The following is a 12092-nucleotide window of genomic DNA, read 5'->3' on the forward strand; positions in this document are numbered from 1 at the left end:
CATTTTAAATAAATGCACCCTTTATATTTTAAAATTGTAAGATCCTCTTACAGTGGCCCCAAAAACTACTTGGACACTTGAGAGACACAAAAATGTTTGAATGCTATTGTGTAAGAAATATCAAAATCAAAATATCCAACCCAAACCCACTTTTTCAAAAGAATAATACAGACAGACTTTAAAGTGACTTTAAAGTATATTTCACAAAAAGAAGATTAATTGGTTCAGGCAAAAAAATAATAATAATAATATCTCCATATTCAAACATCCACTAAATATCACAATGGGTCCATTGTTTGAAAGTAACTAAGTTAATTTTGTAACTGTAAGTAACTGTTGTTTGCAAACACAGATTGGTTTGATATTTGCTACCTAATGGAACGAATCTGTATTTAAGGGTTCAAATACATTTGGGGTCTGTTGTACAAAACCCTTCACTCAAATAGCAAAAGATGGCTAAGACGAGTTATCAATGCAAGCCATGCACATTCACTTATTCCTCCAGCGCTGCAGGATTCATGTCTTCATAGTTAAATAAGGAATGTAGATAGCGAAAAAAAAAATCACATTTTAATAAAATCCCCAAATTTATGTATCTGAAGACAGCCATTATTCTTGGAATTTCCATTCAAATAACTTCTGTCATCTTATTTAGTTCTTTTTAATTATGGACCTTCCTTCCATCCTTCATGCAGTTAACCCTTGCTTTTCGGTGTTCATCGTATTGTATTAAATGTGTGTAAAAAATTCCAATTCCATGTGCTTAATCGGCTCAACCTCCAAGATGACTACCCTTGTCAGACGTCCCACAGCTTTAAGCAATTTACCCCCATTTTCCATACTCTCAGCCCCTCAAGACTTGGAGAAATACCAGTGGACTTCCCAAAAATTATATAAAGTTGCCTCCAATCATAGCCATGAGGCCAGGTGAGAGACTGGGAGCGGAAGGGTTATTCCGCCTCCCTCCCATCCTGGCCGCACCCCATCATCCCCTCCGCCCCAACAGCTCTGACCTGCTTAGATGGCTATAAAAGAGACGGTGACTCTGGCGCATCTCAGCATCACCTGCGCTCCCATCCTGAAAAAGAAAAACCAGGCAAAGAAAAGAAGAACAATGCGTTCATTACTGAAGATCACCGTTCTGCTCTTTTGCGTTCAAGCCGGAGAAGGACACTGGCTTAGAACACTACTGGGTAAGACTGGGGGTCATGACCTTTGGGGAGAGGGCGACTAAATCTCTGTAGATTTGTTATAGGGTCACTATTGACATTTCAAATCTGGATTTTTTTTTTCTTGGGTAGAACACAAAAGATATTTAGAAAAATGTTTTGGCAGGTTTTTTGCCCGTACAATGGAAGTCACTGGGGTCCACTCCAAACAATATTGGACTCAACTGACTTCCATTGTGTGGACAAAAGCAGTTAAATATTCTTCAAAATATCTTCTTGAGTGCTACTAATATAAATTCATTCCTCAAATCATGTGACTTTGCTGGAAAAAGTTGTGCTTCTACTTTTCTAAGTTATCAGATTATTTTTGGCTGGCAGACGATAAAACTGGCGAGCAATTTCTACTAAAAAATGCAATAAAAACACTTAAATGAGGACTCATGATTTGAGCCAGTAAGCAACCACATATCGATGCGATAAAAAAAAAAACATATTAGCAACCATGTATCAATGTTCTGGCAACCTTTCACAACATTATTTGGCACAAGCAGAGAATGCAAAATTGTCTTTATTTTTTGCTTATTCTTTTTCAGACAAAGACCTCTGTGGTGAAGAACGAAGAGGTGATGGTGAGGAAAAGGAGGGTTCGGGGAGGCAGTTGGAAAGGGCGATTCGGTTGCCCCGCAGCGTTGAGTCCCCTTGCGCCTTGCACTCCATCCTACTGCAGGTGCGAGACCTCGGTCTTGGCTACGACTCAGATGAGACAGTGCTGTTTAAGTACTGCAGCGGGACCTGTCCTCGCCTCGCCTCCAACCACGACCTCACACTCACCAACCTCCTGCAAAGCGGCGTCCTTCAATACTCCGGCCATTGGCACCATCAGCCCTGCTGTCGCCCCACACACCACGAAGACATAGCCTTTCTCGACAACCACCATCGCTGGCACAAAGTGGAGAAGCTCTCTGCCGCTGCATGTGTCTGTATGGGCTAGAAATGAGGGTGGCCAGTCGAAATCTGGCTTCATAAAGACTGTCTGTTGGTTTAGAGACTGTACAAAGTGCCTTGAAGTAAAATAAGGGCTGTTTAACGTACGTTAATTCAGGATATGTATGAACTGAAATGTATCAAGATGTATATGTTTCTTTATTTGATGACACTGGCTAATATTGTGTTTGAGAATGTCAAAACGTTGAGTTTTGGTTAATGACAACACAATGATGTGTTGGGGTGGCCGATTCTGAGTCAAGATTGATCCAACGAATTGTCCATTTAAACCAAAAATGGAAGATACTTATGTTTATAAATTATTTATTTATTTGAAAAACATTTTTACTACCCAATAAATTATTGTTAATCTTTATTTTTCTTCTTGTAAATATGTACAGTTCTTATTAAATATACAAACAAAAGTGTTTTTGTTAACTAACTACACTCAATTACAATAATGAACTAGGAAAAAAGGCAACATAAAAAACTGTAAGCAATAGCTATTAAGATGTTAAAAAATAAATAAAATATCAAAAATGAACTATATGCAATTAAAAAAACTATATATTTTATTGCATACAAAATATGAATAACAATCAAACTGATACAAAACAGTGATTCACACACTGCTCATGTGTTTGGTGTTCACTACTCCGCTGTCTTCCACAGCTGCATCCTCTGGCTCCGCCCACCACACCTGAACACGCCCCTCCATAGCAGTCAAAAGGCGGGGCTCCGTTGGGTGGAAGGACAGTGATAGGACAACAGCTTTCCCAACAGTCAGTTTTAAAGTCAGGGAGCCCTACAAGCAGAGATTACAGGATGACAGCTTTATTGCTCATATTTAAAGGCAGAGTAAGTGATTTCTGGTAGCCAATGTTGATATTTGAAATCACCAAAACAAACACGCGACATTTTATCATAGTATTTTTTTCTGTGGGTCATGTGACTTATTCTGCCCACCTCCACCAGATCCCAGAAGTAAACATGGCCATCTTCTGAACAGCTCAGAACCTGTGTGTCTTTATCAGACAGACAGCAGTCAAGCTTATAGCCTTTATTGACATGACCGGAGTACCTGTGAAGGAACACCATAGACACACACATTATAACATGAACATTGAAATGGCAATTGTATAGAGGACTGGAAATAATAGATTAATGTGTGTATTATTTTATTGTTCCTTTTAACTTACATTTTTAACATAAATTAAACTGTTTTAGAAATGTATTTACTTCTCAAGTTTGAAATATGAATTTATTTGACTGTTCCGTTTAACTACACTTTTCAAAATAGTTTTAAATATGCATGTTGTTAACTTTAAATATGATTTAGTTATTTTACTTTCATGTTTAATTACATTTTTTTAATTAAATAAACAATTTTAAACATCTCTTAATTTGTCCATTTAAAAAGAGATTTCATTTATTTTTCTGTCATGTTTAACTACAATTTAAATAAATAGTTTTGAATAATTTGAAAAATTATTTATTAATTTACTCTCTTGTTTAACTCCGCTGTTAATCTGAAGTGTGATTTATTAATTTTATTGTTGTTTAACAATGCTTTTAAACTTGAATTAAATAAACAGTTTTATATATGCATATGTATTTGTTGTTTTTAAAAGTAATTTATTAATTTATTTTACTCTGATATTGAAGATGCATATTTATTTGTAATTTTGAAAAGTCATTATTTTAATGTTACATTTAACCATGCTTTTTAATTTTAAAATTAAATAATTTGTCAAATTAAAAAGCGATTTTATTATTTATTCTACTGTTACGTTCAACTTTTAAGTTTTTTAAATGTACATATTGTTTTGTTAATTGTCAAAGTGATGTCTCTATTTCCATTTTTAGTTTTGAATTAACATGTTTATTGATTTTTTTCTTTTTGTTTTTAAACAGCACTCAAGGTTCTCCCTACTCTTGACTTGTGGCATCTAGCATTGCTAGTTTTAAAGGGGTCATATGATGCTATTTTAAAGATCATTATTTTGTGTATTTGGTGTAACAGAATATGTTGACATGCTTTAATGTTCAAAAAACACATTATATTTCAAATACTGTACATTATTGTAGGTCCTTTATGCCCCGCCTCTCTCAAGCGTGTCGTTTTCAACAAAGCCCCCTCCTTTGACAAGCGCAGTCTGCTCTGATTGGCCAGCTGACCCAGCGCATTGTGATTGGCCGAACACCGCAAGCACTCGTCGGAAAAGTTTTACTGTAGTTATGTAGTAGTTTGATCTGTGTTGCACATACTCTCCCAGCATCTCCCCTGAGCTTTTGTCCAGCAGGCTAACTAGACAAACTAGAGATAAGTGTGCACTGACCGTCCCGACTGAAACATACACAAGTGATGGGACCTGTGAAGCACACAACAGGAGCGTTAGACATCACACAGTACAAAAAGCATGTTCTCATTGCCTCATGTGTGTGATATAACTCACTCCCAGTGAAATCGACATGAAGCTGCCCCATTCGTAGGTCATATCGCCTCACTCTTCCATCCACAGACCTGATATACAGTACAACAAACTACAGTCACTTCTATAAATCCAAACCTCAGATTACTCATATTCCAACATCATAACCTTAGTTTGGTTCTGACCCAGTCAAAAGCTCATGCTCCGAAACCTTCAGGCTGCTGATCCCATCTCGAGCCTCGTCCAGGATCTAGATCGGCTCCATCCGCCTGGATCTAGTGTCCCAACACCGTACGGTCCAAATCAATGGAGCCTGAAACACAAAGAAATAGTGAGATCGAGATTCGACTGTTGTTATTTCCATAAGCATTTATGATAAAAGCCAAGTCTGACTCACCTGACAGCATCACAGTAGCCTCCTCATTAAACTGCACACAGTTTACTTTCTAGGGAACGAGCGAAAGATAGATAAGGCAATTTTAGCGAACAAATCACCTATATAAAATGTATTAGATTTATTTACAATAATATACTGCAATAGTGAGACTTGTCTTAGCGAAAGCAAATAATAAATGCAGTATGATATGGGCGTATCGATCCTGAAGTATCGATATATCAATACTAATGCGTGTACTAAAAGCATCGATACTCAAATAAAAAATATCGATAATAAGGTGTGTTTTATTTACCAGTGATTTTGTTTATTTAACAAAAAAATAATGCATACAATATGCATTAAATTGGACGAATAACCTAGGTTAGCGAATAATTGTGTAGGATAGAACTATTTTCCTGCTCATCTGAACGCACGCAAATATTGCAAGACAGAACTAATCAATCACAGAGAGCGTTCACTCACTTCTGGCAGTACATTCAAACAGGGCTGCTTTTCCCAAAAGTATCGTAAGAAAGCATTAAAGCAGTTGGGAACGGCAGCCCTGAACAATGCTTATCAGAGGACAGAAAAAACATATATGTTTGAGTTATTTCACAATAAACAAATTTAAATTGTAGCCTACTTTGTGCTATTACATTTATTTCAAATGAATGTTAAAAGTTCATATTGATCATGTTCTATTCTGTAATGTTACTATAAATACATACACTGTCAGAATAAAAAGGTTGCATTTTATGAACGCCTGTCACTGGCCGTCCCTTATGAAAATGAACCATGGTTTTACTAAAGTGACTGTAGTTCAACTATAGTATTTGTAGATTTCCATGGTTACCACTACAGTAAGCATATTTTAACCATGTATACACAAAAAATTAACCTAATGCAATTAAGGCATATTGAATGTTAAAATGCATTTCAAATAGAAAGGTAAGTGGGTATTATTACCCATTTTACTCATAGTAATTTAATAAATTAATAAATGTCATAATTTAAAAGTTCAGTTTAGAAGTATCCAGTGTTGGGCAAGTTACTTCCAAAATGTAATACATTATATATTACTAGTTACTGTCTTTTGAAAGTAATTAGTTACATTACAATATTACTGTCTCTGAATTGTAATGCATTACACTACTTTTGAGTTACTTTTGAGTTACTTTCATCCAAAATATCCACATAAGTATTGTAAAATGCCAAAATGTAGTTTAATGCTGCTCATTCTACATCCAGTGGAGGGTAACGTGGTAGGTCTATATAGACTGAGATTGTAACGAGTAATAATATTACCCAAATTTGATTAGTAATGCGTTATATTACGGCGTTACAGCAAAAAGTAATATACTACTGTAATATTATTACTTTTGTAATGCGTTACTCCCAACACTGGAAGTATCATATCAGTATCGATATCAATATGACAATACTGGCCTTCAAAAGCAGTGTTGGGGAAAGTTACTTTTAAAAGTAATGCATTACAATATTGCGTTACTCCCTAAAAAAGTAACTAATTACGTTACTTCGTTACATTTTATGGAAAGTAATGCGTTATATTACTTTTGCGTTACTTTTTAAATATAAACAGGGCTTGATTGTTTTTAATATAAGAAGTTATATTTATAGCAAATGTAAAAGCCCTTAACACCAAAAACGGTAATGAATAAACCTCAGGCTGAAGCAAAAGTAAATTCACGTCTGTACAGTAGAACGCAGGAGAAGGTTCAACACTCTTCAGCAATAAAAAAGCAATGAAGCAAAATTGTTAGTTTATCTAAAGTCATTTTTGCTTATTAGTATGGTTGAACTGGATCATCAAAGGTCAGCAGCAAAGACATTGGTTAATAAAATGGGATTAGATACATTTGTGTTATTTAACATAATTAATTATTGCAGGTTTGTGTCATATTCTGAGTTTGCATTTCACTGTTTTAATTAATTTTGATGAATACTAAATCTGTTTTTTGTGAGTGGGATGAATTAATGCACATTCACATTTAGTCTAGAACTACAGTAACATCATGTTCACACAGCGCACACAACGCCTCTGCACTCCCGATTTCTCCCAATATGGGGACAGGAGACCTGTCAGTCAATAAATGGGAAAACAAAGTAACTGGCATTACTTTTTTGAAAAAGTAACTCAGATATTTTCTTGTAAATTAAAAAAGTAATGCGTTACTTTACTAGTTACTTGAAAAAAGGAATCTGATTACGTAACTCGCATTACTTGTAATGAGTTACCCCCAACACTGTACAAAAGTATCGTTATCGTATCAAAAACAAAATAAGCGGTATCGCCCATCCCTAGACTATTTTGGCGGGAAATTTTGCAACTGTAACCGTCTCACCCCGGCGTGCCCGCGAAGTTTGCGAGTCACCTGACCAGACGCCACATCCCAGAGGATGACTGTTTATCCGAGCTGCAGGAGCACAGCTGACTGTTGTCATAAGAACTGCGAAAAGTAAGTAAAATGAACGCAAACCAAACACAAAAGCGATGGTATTTTAATGTAATGTAAGGTTACACTTTATTTTGATAGTCCACTTTAAACATTCTACTAACTATAAGTAACTTTGCAACTACATGTCAACTAATACTCATTAATTTGCAGCTACATGTCTACTAACTCTCAGAGTAGACAGGTTTAGGGTTAGTCGAATAATATAATTGCGAAGTTTCTCATAGTCTGTTGTATGTTGTGGACCCATCAATGTAAAGTCTACTAATGCTCTAATGACTGCTAGTTGACATGTAGCTGCAAAGTTACTTACAGTTAGTATGTCTAAAGTGGACTAGCAAAATAAAGTGTTACCAAATGTAACGCAGAAATACGTACCTGTCCACGTCCAGCACTTCATATCCGTGACCGGTGTAAGTCTTCAGCAGAGTCCCGCGACTCACACTCCACAGCTTCAGAGATTTATCACTGCCGCAGGTCAGCACATAATTCCCATCAGCTGGAAGAGCATGCAATATATAGAGAGAAGAACAATTTCATTATTCAGTAAAGAAGGTCTACTTTAAAGGCACAATATGTAATTTTCGCCGCTGGAGGGCGCGTATTCAAAATAAACAAATAGACAAAGGCGTAGTTTGATGAAGCCGTGACTGAGTGTGGAATCATGGGAGTTGTGGTCTTCATCCCCACAGCCGATGCAATCCGACGGGACTCGGAACGCATTACAATTCAGAGAGAGTAATATTGTAACGTAACTAATTACTTTCAAAAGACAGTAACTAGTAATATATAATGTATTACATTTTGGAAGTAACTTGCCCAACTCTGGTCATAACATAATGCACAGCAGCATCATGTGGTACCTACTTTTCTCAGCGCTTTAGTCACGAATCCTGTGATTACGAGAGGGATTTTAAAAAGTATTTTATAGATTTTTTTTTCTTCTTCTTTTGATGCCAGGTACTCTTTTAGGTTGAACATTTTTACACTGTTGGTGTAAAGGTCTCTATCAAAGCCAATAAAAACATATTTTTTAGCTTCTTGAGAATAACTACTGGTAACATTTTTCATTTAATAATAATAATATGGACAACAATTGATATAGACAATATAATGTGGATAATAATATGGACTTACCGTTGAAGCGCACGGCTCTCACAGCACCCTGTTGACACTCTACGGTTCGCAAAAGATGCTGCGGCAACTGAGGCGCTTGAGGACGCGGCTGCGGAAACGCCATAACTATTACCACAGCTTCAGATACATACTAAAAATATACATAATGTGGACATTTAAAACGGTAAAACTACGACAAACCCAGAACTACTCCGCAAACTGCATGAAAACAGCGTTTTCTTCAGCTGAATGTGTTGAAGCAGTATGGGTATCAATATCGCCATTTGCTGTTTCGGAGTACATACGAAAGTTCCCTAAATCTTGATAAGGCAGCACACTAAATCATTTTTGTTTGCATAATTTGATGTCATTGTGTGTATTTTTAGTTTTATGCTTTTTATCGTAATCAGTTATAAGTGCATTTGATGGAAAATGCATCTATATTTACACAACAACAATATTTATAAAACCCTATTCTGCATCAGAAACCAAATATGTTGTGTATGTATTTTTCTAATAAAATGTTATTTTCACATTCTTATACACTAAAGATACATGATACAGAGTAATAAGAGCAACAAACAGGGCACAAAATTGTGCAACAATATTTTACTTAATAATAATGAAGTCGAGGAAAATGGACCAGATCACATATACAATCAAATACTGTGTAATATGAACAATCTTTTGGACAATTGATGAATCGTTGAATGACTTCCCACCCACATCATAAACATATGACTGATTACCAGAATGTCTCTGTATGAATAAAAAAAAACTATTTACTGTGACTGAATTATCATAAAGAATTTCTTGTACAGATTACAAAAAAGTTAACCGGAGTTTCACCTTTTGTTACATGGCATGTTTTTCTAATAGACAAAAAGACAAAAAAAAACTAATAAAATGCCATATATTGTTGACTAAAGTTCAACTTTAAAGTTCAATCCAAATTGTTATCTGTATCTGACCAGTAATGTCAATATAATAAAAAAAAATAATAAAAAATCTAGCATCATTATTGTCCCAAACTGGGGGTTTTTCTAAATTAGGTGTTAGATTTTTACAAACAACACTTTAAACATAACTACACACATGCCAAACAAAAATGGGTTAAAAACACTGTGGTTTAAGATATGCAAGCTATTTCTTCTTGCCCTTGGTGGGTTTGGCCAAGAGCGCAGGGTCAATCTGATCTGGGCTCAGTCCTTTGACGGAGAACAGACGCGCAGCCCGTTCCTGCAGCGTTCCTCCACACTTCATCCCTCGTTCCATCAGCTCTTTCTTCAGCCGCTCCAGACCCAAAGCCTCCAGCTGCCCCGGCCCACTCACAGACAGCAGATCCAGCAGACCCTCCACCTCAAGAGAGCGAAAGACAAGTCAGTATTAGTGGTGTGCGATAGTGACAAAAAATAATATCTCGATATTTCCTGGGATTTTATCGATAACGATAATTAGACAATATTTTGCTGAGTGTGTGTCCAGGAGCGTGGACAGCTTGACTCCTAAAGTTTTTGATATTCTTCATATTCTGTGTGCGGGTCAGTTCACAGCAGTGATGGAAATGTATCTTTTCCAATAAGTTTTAATTGATTTTTACATTTGATGGGCATTTTTACCTTTATAAAAGCCATTTTTATCCATCATCTTTTAAGTCAAATTCTTACATTTAATCAGTGAGTTAGAATAATAAGACATTTGGGATGTTACCAGGCAAATGAAATCAGTATAAACAAAATTCATCTTTGCAATGCAGAGAAAACACAGAAGCTGCATCTGAAGAGGCATTTAGATGCATTTACACACTGTTTAATGCAGGACATGAATGCATTTAACCTGCAGTTACAAATGCATAAATAATGTTTTGATATTTTAAACAAAACGTTAAATACTGATATTTGAAATTATTTAAAAAAATGAAAAGATACTTTAAATGTGAAATTAAAACCGCCAGTAGGTGGCAGCAAGTCACTGTTAATAAGTGAGTCATTGCGACTGAACTGAATCATTTAAACGGTTGATTCATTCAGGAACAAAACACCTTCGATGTTGCGGCTTTGTTTGGAATTATTTTTGTTGGCAAAATAGAACAAAAACAGGAAATATGGTGTCTAAAGCGCAAGTCTCTTAATTAACTTGTTTTTTTGAACTGTTGTAAAATATCAATATCACATTTGTAATCATTAGGGATGCCCCGATCAGGATTTTTGCAGCCGATACTTTTGCAGCCGATTTCTTGTCATGGTGATCGGCCGATACCGATGCCGATTCTGATGCTTCAAGCTTTTTATCGGGCGCACGCGCCTGGCCCGAAGTTAACTTCCGGTCTGTGTTTGTTTATCAGTCTGGCTATGGCGCCGGCTACAAACGCAGTTAAAGTTAAGGCTGATTTATACTTCTGCGTCGGACCTACGCCGTAGGCTATGCGTCAGTTTTCATTTATACTTCTGCGTCGGTTGTCCGCGTCAACGTGCAGTACACATGCAAACCGCTAGTCAGCAGTGTCCACGGGCATGTTGCTGGTGTAACCCGCAGTACCACGGCAAAAGCCGAAGAAGAAGCGGCTCGTCGGAGAAGCATTATAGCCGTGACGGCGGCAAATAAATATCAAATCATTATTTAAAACTACAAAAAGGAGACAACAACGGAACAGGAGATGATGGCATTCTTTCAATCTGCACAAGGACTTGTACCACGGCAGATCAACATTGTTTGTTGCGGACAACTACTGATGTATAATGCTATGTAGTATAATAAATGATAAGACACTTGTTCTTTGCTTTGTTTTATTTTATATAAGAAGGTGTAACATTAAAATATATTAAAGTGCACATAAACACACACAAAACTCAAGTACATATGGAGGGAGGGGTTCTTGCAGACCAATCACAGCGCTTGCGGTCTGCGTAGAATTGACGCGCTGTTAGATTTTTGGAGAGGTGCACGTCAGGCTACTGGGGTATGGGTGTGCGTCTATGCGTAAGCTACGGCGTAGGTTCGACGCAGAAGTATAAATCAGCCTTTAAGGTGATGAGTAGACTGAAGGCTCAGGTGGTTGTGCTGTGGGATGTGTTTCCCATACATTTATTTATTTGTGGCGCTTAGCACTGCACGTTTAAAAATCAAAACGAGGCGCGGGTGTTTTTATATCACTGTATTTCTGAAGGAAAAAATTCGATGTCATTTTCATTTCATCTTGCATGTTATATGCCTGATAAAGCAGCGTTTGTGAGCTCAGCGCTGTTTTGTGTACAGCCGTTACCGGGGAAACCTGTTTCTCCCGCTTTAAAGCACCTCCATTTTCAGTAAGTCCGTCTGATTTACGCAGCAAACATATTTTGAAGTTGCAGTGACAGAAACGGTGACATTCCAGATAAAGTTTGAAAGGAGTAAAGCCTGTGTTAATTGCTATTGAGTAGGCTAATATGGCCAAAGAAGATATTTTGTTTTATAAATAATGTTCATTTAAATGAATGAACGCAGCCCACGATCGTACACAGCCCACGATCAGCGTATTATGTTACCGTTATCCCTTACGGCT

General features: G+C 36.6%; 2 protein-coding genes and 1 pseudogene across 4 annotated transcripts in view; 1 reads left to right on the plus strand and 2 right to left on the minus strand.

Moving 5' to 3' along the window:
* The first annotated feature begins 711 nt into the window (after positions 1-711).
* On the plus strand, positions 712-2308 carry LOC107755331 (persephin-like). Its single transcript, XM_016572084.1, has 2 exons — positions 712-1193; positions 1763-2308. The coding sequence occupies exons 1-2, from the start codon at positions 1022-1024 to the stop codon at positions 2158-2160; spliced, it is 570 nt and encodes a 189-aa protein (XP_016427570.1). The 5' UTR covers positions 712-1021; the 3' UTR covers positions 2161-2308.
* Positions 2309-2775: 467 nt separating this feature from the next.
* On the minus strand, positions 2776-8675 carry LOC107755329 (WD repeat domain-containing protein 83-like; annotated as a pseudogene).
* Positions 8676-9453: 778 nt separating this feature from the next.
* LOC107755340 (protein SDE2 homolog) overlaps positions 9454-12092 on the minus strand; it is an 8685-nt gene continuing 6046 nt past the window's right edge. For all 3 annotated transcript variants that reach the window (XM_016572097.1, XM_016572098.1, XM_016572096.1), the window contains one exon: positions 9454-9910. In XM_016572097.1, the coding sequence (XP_016427583.1) occupies positions 9695-9910 (216 nt within the window). In that variant the 3' untranslated portion in view covers positions 9454-9694. The remainder of the gene's footprint in view (positions 9911-12092) is intronic.

Source organism: Sinocyclocheilus rhinocerous, unplaced genomic scaffold, assembly GCF_001515625.1.
Source record: "Sinocyclocheilus rhinocerous isolate Xijiao unplaced genomic scaffold, SAMN03320098_v1.1 scaffold2307, whole genome shotgun sequence".
Taxonomy (NCBI): Eukaryota; Metazoa; Chordata; class Actinopteri; order Cypriniformes; family Cyprinidae; genus Sinocyclocheilus; species Sinocyclocheilus rhinocerous.